The 18,518-nt window shown below is 41.7% G+C and overlaps 1 protein-coding gene across 1 annotated transcript in view; it reads left to right on the forward strand.

The window, feature by feature from the left end:
• Nucleotides 1-18,518, forward strand: part of EFCAB6 (EF-hand calcium binding domain 6) — a 3,527,179-nt gene that overhangs the window by 1,318,238 nt on the left and 2,190,423 nt on the right. The window contains exon 9 of the mRNA XM_044088493.1: nucleotides 1,848-1,996. Coding sequence (XP_043944428.1) covers nucleotides 1,848-1,996 — 149 coding nt within the window. The remainder of the gene's footprint in view (nucleotides 1-1,847; nucleotides 1,997-18,518) is intronic.

The following is an 18,518-nucleotide window of genomic DNA, read 5'->3' on the forward strand; positions in this document are numbered from 1 at the left end:
CTCCAAGAAGAGCTAAACCCAAACATAAAACTACTGTTCAATCTCAGCCTTACTACAGGATATGTACCCAAAGAGTGGCGTACAGCAACAGTGGTCCCTCTCCACAAAGGTGGTGCCTCAACGGACCCTGGAAACTATCGCCCCATAAGCCTGACTAGCTTGGTCTGCAAAGCTATGGAAAGGATCATCATGGACCTCATAAATAAAGATATTGGGGACCTACAGACACTGGATCCTACCCAGTTTGGCTTTGTTAAGGGCAGATCCTGCCTCTTAAACCTGGTTGACTTCTTTGAAACAGTCACCAAGGCCATTGACGAAGGGAAGTTGGTCCACACAGCCTATCTGGACCTCGCAAAAGCCTTCAATATAATACCCCACTCAGGCATTATAGATAAGCTCACCAGCTTAAATATAAACCCCTATGTCACTAGATGGGTTGCAAACTGGCTCAAGGACAGAACCCATATGGTTAGAATTGCTGGAGCCATGTCAGACTCCAAACCAGTTACAAGTGGCGTCCCACAAGGCTCAGTCCTGGGACCTCTCTTGTTTGGTATATATTTCTCGGAGGTACAGGTCAACACGGAAGGACTGTGGCTGACCAAGTTTGCAGATGACTGCAAACTGGGCACCATAATCAACTCTCCAGCCGACACAAGCATCCTCCAAAAGGGCCTCATAGAAACAGACAACTGGTGCCAGAGCCATGGCCTCAAGCTAAACGCCAAAAAGTGTGTAGTAATCCCTTTGGCAAAACAAAGTGCCCACAAATTACCACATAGGTGGTAATCCATTAAGTACAGAAGAAGTAATTAGGGACCTGGGGACCCAAGTTGATAGCAATCTCTCATTTGACAACCACGTGGCCAAAGTGGTTAGAAAAACATTTTATATAGCCCACCTAATCATGAAGGGATTCACATCTAGATTAGGGGAGGTCATCGTGCCTCTTTACTCATCCCTCATCAGGCCCATAATCGAGTACAATGCCCCTTTTGGGATGTACCTTACCAAACACCTGCAGCAACTGGAAAGACCCCAAAAGTACCTCACCAAGAGGATCAAAGGGCTCAAACAGATGCCATATGCTGCCCGGTTAAAGAAACTCCAGCTCTATTCAGTGGCATACCGCCTGCTCAGAGGTGACCTGTGCCTGACGTATAAGGCCATGTCCAACCCGGAATTAAGGGACATGCTGCACCTCGAAAATCCAAATCCCATCGAGCTACACGCTCGAGACTTGAACCTCAGCACTGAAATAAATAGGACATGCTGGAGGGACAGATTCATAACCCAGAGACTCCCTTCACTCTGGAATAAAATCCCAGTCCAGGTTAGGCAGAGTCCCTCATTGACTCTCTTCAAGAGGAATCTTGATGAGTGGATGGGAGATCGTAGGTTTATCCCGGGTATCACTTCTGTGTCACTGTTAGACAGAGGCACAGTATACTAACCTTGAAAAAGGGCATAGCAAAATTAATTTAAAATGGGTGGCGAAAGCCAAACACACTCTGGATAGGCTTATAAATGCCCTAGGGCAGATAGCCTAGTATGAACCTATGAACCTGTTCATACTTAAAGCAGTTTCTGCAATTAGTCCATTCAGGTGCCAGCATTTTTTGATATCTACCAGAGTCATGGAGACCACAGCCTGTATTGTTTGAATGTTAATACTGACAAGTACTTGACAACTTTCACTATAGGTAAAAAACTAAGAAACTGACCTTTACTTTCTTTTAAGACAATAAAAACTACTAATCAGATTGTGGGGAGAAGGTCTTTTGTAGGTTTCACTTGTACTAAAAGTAATTTCTAAATCATGTTGTATTTTCTATTGACAACAGATGGAACAGAACACTGAGAATATTTGGAAAGCATTCCAGGCATTTGATATAGAAAATACCGGATTTATTAGTCTGCAAGATTTACAAGCAATCATTAACAACTTTATTTTTCCAATGAATGACAGCATATTTCAGGGACTTATGACAAGGTAAGAGCAATGAATATGTCTCTTTCTCATAGCATTAATACAGTAATTTGGCTTAACCTGAAAAAAAACTGAAGAGAACTGCTCCCTCAGCAAAGTAATTTAGCTTTGATACTGTAGTGAAGTCTTTCCAAGTTTCAGCACATATGTTTGCAAAATAAATGGGATTGTTTCATTTTTGTAAAATAAACTGATTCTTTTCAACTGGTACTAAATACTGTTTCCATTTGTTTTTATTTTCTTTTATGGGCAAACATTTGATGTTTTGTTGCAGATAACAGCATCACAAGTTGTTACTCTACAGAGATGATGAGCATTTTTCCTACAGCAGTTTAGAACAGGGATTCCAGTCAGTTTATTATTAGTTGTACTGAAAACAGTTTCATCAAGTTCATTTCATCAAAACCATTGTTTTTTGTTAAAAATCAAATAATTTTTCTGGCTAAGTGCTCTATTGAACTCTGAATGAAAGGCCAATTAATCAAACACATATCTGCAGTATTTGCAGTAGTCAAATTTTGGAGATTCAAAGGCAAGCACTGCAAAAAGTTGGACAGCCAATCAAGTGTGTATTTAAGCAATAACCGACGACGTGGTGTGGTATATTGAAGATTTACCCATGGTTGGTGTGGTTTAATCATGAGGGTGAAGCCCGAGTGATTAAACAAAGGCAACCGTTGGGTAAATCTTCAGTATACCACAACCACGGAGTCAGTTATTGCTATTATACAATGACATTATTTAAGAAAAAAATACTTACTTTTCTTAAATAATGTCTTTGTATAATGGCAGATTACTGTTCTTCCGCTGGTTGTGGTATACGGATTCTGCTTTTTGATGTACTGCGCACGTGTATGGGACTTGCGTTCCCACGCATACCCAGTACATCAAGGCTTTGAAACGGAAGCAACGGAGAAAAGAAAGTCTCCGATGTCCTTCAAGAATGCAACTGCAGTCATAACATATGGGTTGTCCTGCCTCAGGCAGCCCTCGGTCGGCCGAATTCCAAAGTCTGGGTCCGGCGTCGGCTGGTGTCGCCTCCTCTCCGACGTCACAACGGCTGGAGTATAAAGGCATCGGCCGACGCCATCTTCTTCAGTCTTTCTTGCCGCGCGGTGCCCGAAGCAGAAGCAGTTCGCAAGTGCCGGTCGGTCAGCTCCTGTGTTTTCAGTACCGAAGTCATCTAAAAGCTAAGTACCCCGTTGGGAACATTTTTCTTGCCTCAGCCGATGTCAGAACAAATTGAGAAAGTTAATAATTGTTTGTCTTGTGGTAAACAAATACCTCATAAGGACTTCCATTCTTACTGCCTTCCTTGCCTGGGCCCAGACCACGACGTCTCGGCCTGTGCTGCCTGTGCTTGCTTTAATAAGCGCACTCTCAGGCGCCAGGCAGAATTTGCCGAGGACTTTTTCAGTGAATCTTTTGCGTATATCATGCCGTCGGATCAACCGACAACTCAATCTGCCAAAAAACGAAAGGACCGGGACCGACATCCTCGGCCCGCGTTCACTACCGATGCCCTCCGCTAGTCCTTCGGTCCCTTCAGAAGTGGTAATTCAACCACTCCAGGCCGACGACACAGCGTTAACACGACCTTCGGTCTCTGAGATCTCTCCGGTGCCGGTTGTTGATTTTCCTCTGGAAACCGAAGTTCTGGATCTACCCGACACCATTTCTGTAGACAAGGTTACTCCTGCACATGGGGCTGCTAGGCCTCCTGTTTCTATGTCCATCAAGGCCTTTGCACATGCTAAGGCCGCCAGCCAGGCCAAGGCCCATCCTAAACCTGCTGCTCAGGCCCCTTCTTCTGATAAGCAGATCATGTCTCTTGCTGCAGATCTTATTTCTCTTATCAGGGGGTCTCAGCCTCATCCAGACAGAGGTTCTCAGCCACCTGCAGAGAAAAGGCCCAGAACTGAGCAGGCTGATGACCTCTCTTCAGATGAAGCCTCTGGGGATTCTGAGCATTCTGATACCCAAGAAGAATCCTTCCAGGCCTACGAGGGCTCTGATGCTGAGGAATCAATTCCCTCTGCCTCCCCTCCAGAGGATTTCTCATTTGGTGAAGTCCTGCATTCCATGAGGGAACATTTTAAATGGCAGGTTCAGGAATTCTCTGATTCCAGGAAAAGGCTACGTACCTTCCTCAAGCTTCCCCAGCACAGACCTTTAGCTATTCCACCAGTTATGGATGTTTTGGATGATGTTTTCTCTGACACCAGTGCTAACCCTGATTCTCTCCCCCCTGCTCCTGTCAAGCCAGACAGATATTATAGGGTCCCTGACACTCACAAGCATCTCTTTAAGGCCCACTCTGTGGATCTAGAAACTATTTCACAGGGCCCCAAGGGAGTGGCTACTTCCACTGCCAAAAATCCACTGCCAGCGGACAGGGAAGCTAGGTCCCTGGAGAAATGGGGTAAAAAAGTTTATACCTCTACCACCCTAACCATGAGGTCACTTAACTGCCTTTTTCACATGTTTCAGTACCAGGATTTTTTACTGGATGATTTACAGAAAAAGTTAGCCTCTCCTGAGCCTATTGATAGAAAGGCATTGCAGGATCATATACATAACACTCAGCAGGTTAACAACCATTTTCTTCAGTGTGGTTATGATGCATTGGAAGCTTCATGTAGGGCAGCTATGACTGGGGCTGTGATACGTAGACATGCTTGGTTAAAAGATCAGTCTTTGCCTGACCATGTTAAAGTAAAGTTACTGGATGCACCTCTGGAAAAACAGAAGCTTTTTGGTGCTAATGCACAAGACGTGTTGAAATCCATTGAGGAAAAAGCAAAGTCAGTACAGACAGTCAAGGATTTCCTTCAGGTTCCACCACCCAGATTCAGCAGAAACTGGCCCTCAAAGAATTGGTCCTTCCCAGGCTCTGACAAGTTTCAAAGAGGAAAAAGCAGGCGTGCCCGAGGTAGAGGGCAATACCGAGGATCCTACAGGGGCCGCCAATGGCAACCTCCAAATCAAAGAAGTGGCGCAGACAGCCCAGCTGCACCACAAGGACAATCACAATGACTTGACTTTCATACCGCCTACAAAGGCTCAAAGAGAAGCACCTTTGGGCAGAAAATTATCCTTATTCTCACAAAACTGGCATATCTTAACCAAGGACAACTGGATTCTGGATTTAATAGACAAGGGTTACAGATTCCACTTCCATACTTTACCAATAAGACAAGGCATGCCAAACCTGCCACATCATCAAAGGGCAGAGGCACTCACTCAAGTTTCAAAGCTGTTAAGTATAAAAGCAATAGAAAGGGTTCCTCCTCAGGAACAAGGTCAGGGATTTTATTAAAGACTGTTCCTTGTTCCAAGAAAAGAAAACAAATGGAGACCTATACTGGACTTGTCAACTCTAAATACTTTTCTCATTGTGCCAAAGTTCAAAATGCTGATGCTGCAGCAGCTCCTTCCCATGCTGGGCAAGGGGTCTTGGCTGGTCACTCTGGACCTCAAGGAGGCATACCTGCATGTCCCAATCAGACAAAGCTGCAGAAGATACCTCAGATTTCTTGCAGGGACAGAGCATTATCAATTCTCAGCATTGCCGTTTGGCTTATCTACTGCACCCAGAGTGTTCATGAAATGCCTGGCATCAGTAGTGGCACACTGCAGACTCAAGGGGATTCAAATATACCCCTACCTGGACGACTGCCTCATACAAGCAGACAACAAACAAACCTTAAAAGCAAACTTGGACTATGTCATGCAACTACTGCAGGCCTTGGGATACACAGTCAACATTCAGAAGTCAAGACTACTGCCATCCCAACAGATTATTTTCCTAGGAGCCAAACTGGACACAGAAACTCAAATGGCCTACCTCACAGAGGAAAAACAACAGCAGTTACCAGAGTACTTCAAAGGCCTAGCAAAACTCTCCCAGCTGACTGCAAGGAAAATCCTGCAGGCCCTGGGGTTCATGGCATCTTGCATTCTTCTGATACCTTTGGCAAGACTTCATATGAGAAAGCTGCAATGGTATTTAAAAAACTTATGGTCTCAACACAGCCAAAGCCTAGAGGACATAATCCCACTTATTCCATGTCTGCAAAAGGAATTTTTGTGGTGGGCTCAAGCCTGTCAGTTAAACAAAGGCATGTCTTTCAACAGACCTCAAGCAGGTCAAATGATTACAACAGCCACCTCAGATCATGGCTGGGGGGCGCACATGGAGGGCAGATGCATTCAAGGCCTATGGACACCAAAGGAAAGACATCTGCACATAAACCAAAAAGAGTTGTTGGCAGTGATACATGCAATCGAGACTTTCGAAAAATCACTACAACAAGGACATTTGCTAATAAGGATAGACAACACCACTGTCATGTGGTATATAAACAAGCAGGGAGGCACTCATTCTTACCCCCTCTGCAGACTAACAATGCTTCTCTGGGAAAAATCCCTGAGCCTGAAGATACATTTGCAATCCCAGTTTGTGCCAGGCAAGGACAATGTACTGGCGGACAAGCTGAGCAGAAATTTCTTGGATCCACACGAATGGATGCTGCATCCTCACATTTTCTCACAACTAACAAAGACATGGGGAAGACCGGACGTAGATCTATTCGCTTCCCACTTAAATCATCACCTGGAAAAGTTCTGCACAAGGACCCACCATCCTCTAGCCTGGAAAACGGATGCTCTCTCCTTCAGCTGGAATTCCTTAAAAATTTATGCATTCCCTCCTCTACCTCTGCTGACCAAGGTGATACTGAAGATCAAAGCAGAACAACCAACAGGCATTTTGATAGCTCCAGACTGGCCAAGGCAACATTGGTACCCATTGTTGTTGAGCATAACTCGGACCAGACTGTGGCCTCTGACCCTATGGCCCCTGCTCCTAACACAATTACATGACTGTACATCAAGACCTGAAAACATTGCACCTGACAGCCTGGAGGTTACCATGACTCCTCCAACTATCTCTCTTTCCAAAACAGTTCAAGAGATCTTACTGGAAGCACTCAGACCTTCCACCAGAAAAACCTATTCAGGTAAGTGGAAGAGATTCAGCATCTGGAATGCCAACAGGGGTCAGGACACAACATTACTGAGTATACCTCAGATATTAGAATACTTGGCAGAAATGTTTCATACTGGACTCTCATACTCTTCTATAAAGATTCACGCCTCAGCAATCTCAGCAAAATACAATTGTGACCCTCCAGTGTTTTCACATCCTTTGCTAAGACAGTTCCTAAGGGGGATAAAGAATATCAAACCTCCCAGAAAACAACCAGTACCTGCATGGGACCTCAATTTCATTTTGGAAAAATTAACTCTTCCTCCTTTTGAGCCAGCAGCAACTTCAGAAATGCAATTTCTGTCATGGAAAACAGTCTTCCTATTGGCAGTCACATCTGCAAGAAGAGTCTCGGAGATACAGGCACTCATGGCAGTGCCTCCCTTCCTCATTTTTCATCAGGACAGAGTTTCTCTAAGAACCAATCCTACATTCATGCCAAAAGTTATTTCCAGGGTGTCTCTAAATCAAGCTATTCACCTGCCTACTTTCTTCCCCAATCCTCAAAATAAGGGGGAAAAACTGCTGCATACTTTGGACATACACAGGCAACTATGCTACTACTTGGACAGAACTAAGGCCATCAGAAAGTCTGACCAACTGTTTGTAGCCTATGCTGCTGGAGTACAAGGAAAAGCAATCTCCAAACAAACAATTTCAAAATGGATTGGACACTGCATCAGATTCTGCTATTCTTTCCATGGAAAAGGTGTTCCAGCCAATATTAGACCACATTCCACCAGAGCTATAGCCACATCCACAGCTTTCCTAAGAGGAGTGGCAACAAAGGACATTTTAGAGGCTGCTACATGGAGCTCCGTGCATACATTTACCAAGCACTATAACCTGCCCTTATACTCCAGATCCCGAGCAGACTTTGCTTCGGCAGTCCTGCAGGGGATTTTAGCTACACCATCCCTCTCATAGTTCCATCCACCCCCAGCTTGGCTATGGTATTCAACTCATATGTTTTGACTGCAGTTGCATTCTTGAAGGACATAGTACAGTTTTGTACCTACCATAAATGTAGATATCCGATAGATATGCAACTGCAGTCGGATTTTCCCACCCTCCTACCCCTCTGCAACTTTCCTTATGGGTCCCTACCCCTATTCCTATTAGCTGGGGGTATCTCCTTTGGTGTATCTGTTTATTACTGTTGTGCATGTTTGGAATTATTTTTATCCATTCACCAAATTTAGCCTTCCTAGGTAGGCACCTGGCATCTGGGGCAAGAAACACTGAAGAAGATGGCGTCGGCCGATGCCGTCATACTCCAGCCGTTGTGACGTCGGAGAGGAGGCGACACCAGCCGATGCCGGACCCAGACTTTGGAATTCGGCCGACCGAGGGCTGCCTGAGGCAGGACAACCCATATGATGTTCTTCATCTCACATTGCTGCAGTCCTTACACTTGGGTAGTCTGCTGTCCTCGGTCGGCCCGAATAACAAAGTATAAGGCTGACGTCGGTCAAGGCGCATTAGACTGACATCAGGACGTCAGAGTACAAATGCGCATGACCGACGTCATATCCTCAGTCTTTTTTGCCGCATGGTCCGATGCAGAAGCAGCGTTGCAAGTGCCGGTTGGCGTTCTGAAATTTTTCAATTCGAGTTTCAGGCGAGTCAAAGTTGGCTAAGTACCCGTTGGGAATATTTTAGTTTTTCTTGCCTCAGTGGTTTACCGGATGTCAGAAAAAGTGAATAACTGTATTTCTTGTGGGAAACAGATACCGCATAAAGATTATCATACTTTGTGTATTCCTTGTTTAGGGCCTGAGCACGACGTTGTGGGGTGTCGCTTTTGTGCTAGATTCAATAAGCACTATTAAGAGAAGGTTAGATTGTGCCAGGTTAGTCTTTGGGAAGCGGTGCAATTATAATATGCCGTCGGAGGCTCCGGCCCGCTTAGAAGCGCAAGGACAAAGCAGCTAAGCCTAGGCAAGAAGAACCATCCGTGCGGACGCCGGTTCTTTAGAGGTGTCGGTGGAGCGGGTTCCTCCGGAGGTTTCTCTGGAGTCCCAGGGGGAGACTTTGTTATTGCAGGATGTGGCCTCTCAGGAGGCAGGTCAGGCTGAAGGGGCTTCTCAGATTACTGTACTCCCTTCCCTTCCTAGGGTGGTTAGGCCCTCTCCTTCGGTTTCCAAGGCTTCTCCCAGAGGCAGGCCAGGTTTAGCTTCTGTTGGTGTCACACCTAGTTCTTCAGGTTCTGTGCCCAAGAAGCATATGCTTAAAATGGCAGAAGATTTGATTACTTTGATAAGAGGTTCTTTGCCCCCTCCTGATAAGAGACCTAGGATGGAACCTGAGTTGGGGAGTTTTGAGCAGGCTTCGGATGTTTCAGAGTCTTCGGCTGAAGACTTGCAGGAGTATTCTCCTTATTCTGATTCTGATGTGGATGATTCTACTCCTTCTGCTTCTCCTCCTGAAGATTTTTCTTTTTCAGAGACTCTTCATTCCATGAGGGAGCATTTTAAGTGGGAAGGTCAGGACTTCTCTGATTCCAGGAAAAGGCTTAGAGAATTTTGTTTTTACCCCAGCATAGGCCTTTGGCTATACCTCCTGTTCTGGATGTTGTGGAAGATGTGTTTGCTGAGGCTTCTCTAAATCCTGATTCTTTGCCTCCTGCTCCTGTTAAGCCGGATAGGTATTACAGGGTGCCTGAAGCTCATAAGTATCTTTTTAAGAGTCCTAGGGCGGACCCAGAAACTGTTAGTCAGGGGCCTAAGGGTGTTAAGGCTTCTGTTGTTAAAAATCCGGTTCCTCCAGATAAAGAGGCCAGGGCTTTGGATAGATGGGGAAAGAAAGTCTATACTTCTTCCACCCTAGCTATGAGGGCTTTGAATTGCCAGTTTCACATGTTGAAATACCAAAATTATCTACTTTCTCAATTGAAGTCTAAAGTAGATGCTCTGGCGGAAGGTATTGAGTGTAAAGAGTTACAAGATTTAGTACATGTTTCAGAACAGGTGGGTAAGCATTCTTTGCAATGTGGTTTTGATGCTGTACAGGCCTCGTCTAGGGTGGCTGCCACTGGGTCAGTTCTTCGCAGGCACGCCTGGCTGAGGGATCAGAATTTGTCTGACCATGTTAAGACAAGGATTTTAGATGCTCCTTTACAATCTGATGTGTTGTTTGGTTCACCTGTTGAGGCAGTCTTAAAGAAAATGGAAGACAAGGCTAAGTCTATGCAGACTGTTAAAGATTTTTTGCAGGTTCAGCCTCCGAAGTTTAGTAGAAATTGGCCTACCAAGGGGTGGACGTATCCTTCTTATGATTCGTGGGAGGGGCAGAGCTCAGGGCTCTTTCAGGCCTAGAACAGGGAGTTCACCTGCACAGTCTTCGGGTGAGGGCAGGGGTCAGTCCTTTCGTAAACAGACCCAATGACCTACCTTTTCAGCTGCCAGAGCCTTCTCGTCTGGCAGCACCTTTGGGAGGAAGGTTGGCACTTCTCAAAGAAAATTGGAGTTTAATTACCCAGGACAGATGGGTATTGGATATCATACACCAAGGTTACAGGTTTTATTTCCATACCTTGCCTCCTTTCAAAGGCATGCCAGACGTTCCTCCTCAGCAAAGAATAGAGGCTCACAAACAAATTTCTCTGTTGCTTCACATAGGGGCCATACAGCCGGTCCCTATGCCAGAAGTGGGCCTAGGATTTTATTCTCGCCTGTTCCTAGTACCAAAGAAGGGGAACACGTGGAGACCAATTTTGGATTTATCTATCCTCAACACTTATCTGGACATTCCCAAGTTCAAAATGTTGACGTTACAGCAGCTTTTACCTCTGCTGGGCAAAGATCATTGGATGGTAACTTTGGATCTCAAGGAGGCTTACCTTCATGTTCCTATCAGACTAAGTTGCAGGAAGTATCTGCGTTTTCGAGCTGGGACTTCTCACTATCAGTTCTCTGCATTGCCCTTTGGCTTATCTACTGCGCCCAGAGTGTTCACGAAAGTTCTGGCTCCAGTGATAGCTTTCTTCAGGCTAAAAGGAATACAGATCTATCCTTATTTGGACGATTGCCTGATTCTGGCTCAAGGAAGGACGAGCTTCTTCATCATTTGGAATATGTGATAGCAGTGCTAAGATGCCTGGGGTATTCTGTGAACGAAATAAAGTCCAGTCTAGTACCCTCTCAGGACATGTGCTTTCTGGGTGTAAGACTGAATACAGCATCCCAGATGGCCTTTTTGACCCCGGACAAACAAAAGAATCTTTCCCTTTACTTTCATCAATTATCTCATCAGTCCAGGCTGACTGCAAGGACAGTCCTTCAAGCCTTGGGGTTCATGGCATCTTGTATTCTGGTGCTTCCCAATGCCAAACTGCATATGAGGAAGCTACAATGGTATCTCAAAATGTATGGACACAGCACTGCCAGGATCTGGACACTGTCATTCAAATAATACCTTGCATTCAAAAGGAATTGTTCTGGTGGGCTCAGGAATGGCACTTAAATAACGGAGTCTCTGTGACCCGGCCAGAGGCGAGTCAGATTCTAACGACAGATGCCTCAGACAAAGCTTGGGGAGCTCATCTAAATGGAAAGTGGATACAAGACAAGTGGCCTGCCAGACTACAACATCTACATATCAACTTGAAGGAGATGTTAGCAGTCCAGTTTGCATTAATAGCTTTCAAGGATTTACTTCTTCCAGGGCAGGTGTTGATTCTAACAGACAACACAACTGTCATGTGGTACATCAACAAGCAAGGAGGAACACATTCTTATCCTCTATGCAGGCAAGCAATGATTTTGTGGGAGACTGCTCTCAGTTTACAGCTCAATCTTCAGGCAAGGTTTCTGCCGGGAGCACAGAACTCCTTAGCAGATGTGTTGAGCAGACGAATTATGGATCCCCACGAGTGGAAATTGGATCCTCATGTATTTCAGAAATTGACAGTGTCATGGGGAACTCCAGACATAGATCTGTTCGCTTCTCCACTAAACCACCAGCTGCCAAAGTTTTGCACGAAAGGTTTCATCCCACAGCTTGGAAAGTGGATGCTCTTTCTTTCAATTGGAGCAATCTTCATGTGTATGCCTTTCCACCTCTGCCTCTCCTCCCAAAGGTACTTCTAAAGGTCAGACAGGACAAGCCAAGGATGATTTTAATAGCTCCAGATTGGCCTCGACAGCACTGGTACCCATTACTGAGAAGTCTGGTACGGAAGCCTCCATGGCCTTTGCCTTCGATTCCACACCTGTTGTCCCAGGAGGACAGTCATTTGCTCAATGTCAAACTTCACTCTCTTCACCTAACAGCCTGGCATATTCTGTTTTGAACCATAGAGGGTCTCAACTTCCACAGCAAGTTTTGAATGTTATTTTGGAAGCTAGAAGGCCTAGTACAAGGAAAGTGTACGCAGATAAATGGAAGAGATTTTTATTTTGGAGTGCAGCAAAGGATTTTGATGTTTCTGAGCCTAATTTAAGTGTGGCTCTTCAATATCTTACGGAGTTACTGGACAAAGGGTTGTCCTTCTCTTCTATTAAGGTTCATGCTGCAGCAATTTCAGCTCACTATGACTGTGACCCACCATTGTTTTCTCATCCTTTGTTCAAGCAATTTCTTAGAGGGGCAAAGAATATAAGACCCCCGTGAGCTCCTACTCCTGCTTGGGATCTCAATTTTGTGTTGGAGAAACTCACTCTACAACCTTTTGAGCCTGCAGCTACTACTGAGTTGAAATATTTATCATGGAAGACTGCTTTTTTGTTGGCCATTACTTCTGCAAGAAGGGTTTCTGAATTGCAGGCCCTTATGGCGGTTGAGCCTTTCTTAATTTTCCATAAGGATAGGGTATCTTTGCGTACTAATCCTTCCTTTATGCCTAAAGTGGTTTCTAGTGTGGCTTTAAACCAAACTATTCATTTGCCTACTTTTTATGCAAATCCCCAAAATAAAGGGGAAAAGGTTTTGCACACTTTAGATGTACACAGGCAGTTACGTTATTATTTGGACAGAACTAAAGGGTTCAGGCAGTCTCAGCAGTTATTTGTTTCTTTTGCTTTGAGTTCTCAGGGCAAGCCTGTGTCAAAACAAACTATTTCTAAGTGGATTGGGTTTTGCATTGCTTTCTGTTATTCCCATCATGGCAAGGAGATTCCAGCTGGGATTAGGCCTCATTCCACTAGGGCTACTGCCACTTACAGCTTTTAAGGGGTGGCAACTAAGGATATTTTGGAGGCAGCTACTTGGAGTTCAGTGCATACTTTCTCTAAGCATTACCACCTTCCACTTTACTCTAAATCTAGGGCTGGTTTTGCCACTGCTGTTTTACAGGGCATTTTGGCAGATCCTGCTTCTTTATAGTTTTGCCATCCTCCCTTATCTCTGCTTTGGGATTCTACCCAAGTATGTAAGGACTGCAGCAATGTGAGATGAAGAACATAGTACAGTTTTGTACCTACCATAAATGTAGATGTTCGAAGATCCACATTGCTGCAGTCCAATTTACCCTCCCTCCTTCCCCTCTGTAGTTAGAGGCGGTTGTGTGGGTTGGGTTGTAAATATTGTGTATATTGTATATATGGTACATATTCTTAGTGCAAGGGTGGTTGGTTGGTTGTTTGCTGTCTTTTGGTTTTGACCTTTCTTTGTTGGGTCTTCTGACATCTGGGGCAAGAAAAGACTGAGGATATGACGTTGGTCATGCGCATTTGTACCCTGACGTCCTGATGTCAGTCTAATGCGCCTTGACCGACGTCAGCCTTATACTTTGTTATTCGGGCCGACCGAGGACAGCGGACTACCCAAGTGTAAGGACTGCAGCAATGTGGATCTTCGAACATCTACATTTATGGTAGGTACAAAACTGTACTTTATGACTGCAGTTGCATATCTATCGGACATCTACATTTATGGTAGGTACAAAACTGTACTTTTTCTCTCTCTCTTTTTTTTTTTTTTTTTATTGTAAAAAAAAAAAAAAAAAAAAAAAAGATTTTGAGGCAGTTTATACCAATTGAAAAAAGTCCGGGAGACCGGACCTTTTTCCATTGGTATATTGTGGGATTTACAGTGGGCATGCTGGTTGGACTGGCCAATCAGCATGCACGTTTTAGAATATTAATAGGGAGGAATTGTATAATAGGTGTTGAATGACACTAGTAGTTGGAGCAAAATACCACATAAATAAAGAGCATTGTAATACCAACTGAAGACTTCTACCATTTTCCCCATGTCTGTTTACTATAAGAAGGGGAAAAAACAATTCTTATAGTCTGGTAACAAAATTAAAGCATACAAATAAAAAAAAAAATAAAATGGGAAATGTTTACAGTGCATGTATATTAATGCTAAAGCTGTGATAGTTAAGATCATAGGTACAGAAAGCACAATCCCTGAATGATTTTCACGTACTTCTAGCATGGTGGTTTATATTAAGTGAAGCCAATATGAGGCAATACGCCTAGGAAAAATTAGTAGCATTATGAGCATACATTCACTATAAGAAATAAAACCACCAATAATGCCCTTAATATGTACATTCCAAACTGTTCGTACAATAAGCTTTTATTAATTTTGTTGACTAAGATTTAACAGGTGGCAACAGGATTTGCTTTTTGGAATTGAGAGTACAGGTGATCAATCAAGTTGGATACATACATATGGCCAGGTTTAAATTAAATGATAAGTCTCAAACCAGTTTTAGCAAATAAGGAAACTTATTATGTTTATTTTATTGTTTTAAATATGTATGTTTGTGATGTCATGTGATTGGATGTAATATGTCAGTGGATTTAGTATGTTACGTGATTGTTCTAATTAAGTATTTAAATGATGTTTTAAACGATAGTCTCACTATCTGGAAAAGTTTTGTAGAGACAAAGGTGTTTATACTGAGAGTATTAAAACTGTGTAGAATCTCTTTATAGTATGTTCATTTGGAGGGAGCACTTTACAACGTGTGCATCTATTGTTCAAGCTTTATTACTTAGTTACTGAACTAACAAGTTTTTCTGTTGGTCTCTATTATTCTTTTTTGGTAGTGAAGTTAGTGTGGATGTTCAGCATATTTAATCACTGCTGCAGTAGCCTTAGCTATGTGGGTTATATCTTGCCAAGGATGTAGCAGTCATCCAGGTTCCAAATTTTCAGGGCACCTTCCAAGAACTCAAACCATTAGGCAGCTCAGTCTGAGCTGCCTAAAAATCACAAGTTTGAGCATCAAGCTCTCCAGAACTTTTCTGCCATTGATGAGAGTACTGCTCTGCAGGCTGTCAAGGATCAACTTTCAACTTATGCTGTTCCTTTGCTGAGCAGATAAGCTCCGTTTGGGGAAAAACCTTCCATATTAAAAAAAAATGTGTATGTATGTAAATAGATATATATATATATATATATATATATATATATATATATATATATATATATATATATATATATATACATATATGTGTGTGTGTATTTATATATATATAATATATATATATATATAAAATATATATATATATATATATATATATATATATATATATATACACACATATATAATACATACATAGATATATAGGATTCATATCACTTCACTGAAAGGCCATTTCACTGAGACCAAATCACCTAAAGTTCATTTCACCTAAAACTCATTTCACTGACTAGTAGTACTCTAAGGCAAGTCAAAGGTATATGTTCTTTTCCCCACTGTAGTGGGATCCTGGCACAGTCTCCACCTAGTTCGTTTTACCAAATAATGTAAAACAAAACTAGACAACACCCCCCTAACTATATATACAAACACCAGGATTGCACTACAGTGGGGAAAATGACATATACCTTTGACTTGCCTTAGAGTACTACTTGTCAGTGAAATGAGTTTTAGGTGAAATGAACTTTAGGTGATTTGGTCTCAGTGAAATGGGTTTCAGTGAAATAAATATATATATACATATATATATATCTATATATGTATATATATATATATATATATCTATATATGTATATATATATATATTTGTTTTCTTGCTGAAGTTGTTTTTAATCTAGGAGTTAACAGACTGTCTCAATGCTTAAACTGTACTTTTAAAGAGGAGTACATTTTTTCCTGTCAGTTTAAAAGTTGTTTAAAGTAGTTTAAAACCATTTTTCTGTGGAAAAATTGTCTTCATTTTATTTTTTGGTGCTTGCAAAGTATAATAAACTGCTGATTACTGTGCTTTTGTGAGAAAAACATGGCTTTTAACAACCTTAACATTTTACTGGCTTTTGCTGCTTCTTTTTCCTAGGAAAGAGGTACCATTTTTGGCTTGACCATGGAACAAACTACTGGTCCTACAGTCAGCCCTTCTTCCAGCCATAAAAAGAAAAAGTTAAGCAAACAGCCTTTGCTACCACAGCAAGCTAGCAGTTTGCACAGTACATCTAAGGAACTCAGTCCATCTAAAACCACTTTAATAAGAAGATATAAACATGCAGCAACAATAATAACAGAAGCCAAGCTTTTGAGTTCTGAAAACTCTATCAGTGCTACCTACAAAATGTTACTCCTATCAAAGTTAATTTATATAATTAGCCAGCTTATCAAAAAACAGCTCACAAATCACATGACAGTTTAAAATTAGTACTTCATAAAATACTTTTAAAGTCATACAGTCCAGTATAAAAAACATAGAAACATACAAATCATAAAATTTAACTTTTCAGCTTTAAAATAGGTTTAATGGTATTCATAGCGTTAAGACTTGGTGGAATATCATCCCTAAAAAAGTTAATCCGTCTATATTCGGTTACTTCTGTTTTAGTGATTATATCACCCCCCACATATTAATATAAACTCACTGAAGTACCCTAAATTTAAACTTATGTTCTCTACCTCTAGATGAAATATGCTTATAATAGAGCATTAGTATCAATAGCTGTACGTATCTTAGATAAGTGAGACCCACTTCTCTCCTTTAACTTTAGTCTTGCCAATATAAAAATTATCGTATTTAACAAAGTTGGCAAGATAAATAACATTATCTGTAGCACATATAGCAAATGTCCTAAAAATAAAAGCTTGTTTAGTAATAGTACGTATAAAAGTCAAGCCTGTATTAATCTCACCACAGTCAATGCAATTATGACATGTGATAGTCCCTTTTTTATTATTAACACTACAAATAAGAGAATTATCTACAACTAAATCTTTAAAGCAGAGTTGTTGTTTCAAAAGTTAAAGGAACTACTAATTTTAAATTTTCCTGTGATTTGTGAACTGTTTTATGATATACTGGCTAGTTATGTAAATTAACTTTGATAAAAATAACATTTTGTAATTAGCATTGATAGAGTTTTCAGGACTCAAAAGCTTTGCTGCTGTTATTATTATTGCTGCTCATTTACATCTTGTTATTAAAGTGGTTTTAGATGGGCTGAGTTCCTTAGTTGTATTGTGAACTTTCCTTTTTTGCTGTTGGAACTCAATTGGTTACCAGGGATTTTTGTTTTACTTTGGATTTACATCCTATTTCTCTGGTGACATGTCTAATTCATTGGCCAACTTGATGGATGCACAGTCTGGTTGCTCCACTAATCCTTTGAATACTTCATCTGCACTACAGCATTTTTTAATGGTTAGTAATAATTCACTCCTGAATGTTAACTTTGTGGATGTACATAATGTGTGCCCTGCTAATCAAGAATAGAACACATTGATTTCAGAAATGGCCGAACTCGAGTGGGGGGCGTGGCCAAGGATGAACACAGGATAGCAGCAGATTACTTCAGCTCCACCAATTTCATTACACTGACAGGAATTAATTACTTAAAAAATTAATTTTTGAAGTAATTTTCTTTCTAAATATGTTTGTTTTATATAGTTCTTGAACTATATCTAAAAAAGAAAGGAAATTTTAACAATATTCCTGTCAGAAATCACTTTGGAAATTTTCCTGTCAGTTTATCAGTCTGAAATGAGTTCAAGTAAGACAAATTCTCAAGACTCCAGCATCAAGAAATAACTTCAGTCTCTGATAACTATAATCCAGCAACTTACTGCTAAGATGGATAAAATGGATACTAAAATTGATACCTTCATAGAAAAAACTACAAAATAAATAGACTTGTTACATATAGACCTGCAACAACAGAAGATCCAGATGACAGGCATAGAAGAAGCTGTGAATGACATGGAAAATAGAATCCAAGAAGAGGAAATCAACATTGAGTTTCTGCTGAAACAAAATACACATTTACAAACAAAGCTGGATGACCTGGAAAATAGATCTAGGCACAATAACATTAGGATTTTTGGACTGCCAGAAAATATTGAAGGTAACAATATTACTTCTTTTTAACAACATGGCTCCTAAAACTTTAGACTTACCAGAAGCATTCTCTTTTGGTATCGAAAGAGCACATAGATCTATAGCTAATACTAACTCTAACAAAAACTATCCTAGATCAGTTATAGTTAGATTTCTATCATCTTTTGATAAAGAGATGGTTCTTAAATCTGCTTGGGCTAAAGCTCCTGTTAAGATT

This window comes from Protopterus annectens, chromosome 11.part0, assembly GCF_019279795.1.
Source record: "Protopterus annectens isolate FY-2018-M chromosome 11.part0, PAN1.0, whole genome shotgun sequence".
Taxonomy (NCBI): Eukaryota; Metazoa; Chordata; order Ceratodontiformes; family Protopteridae; genus Protopterus; species Protopterus annectens.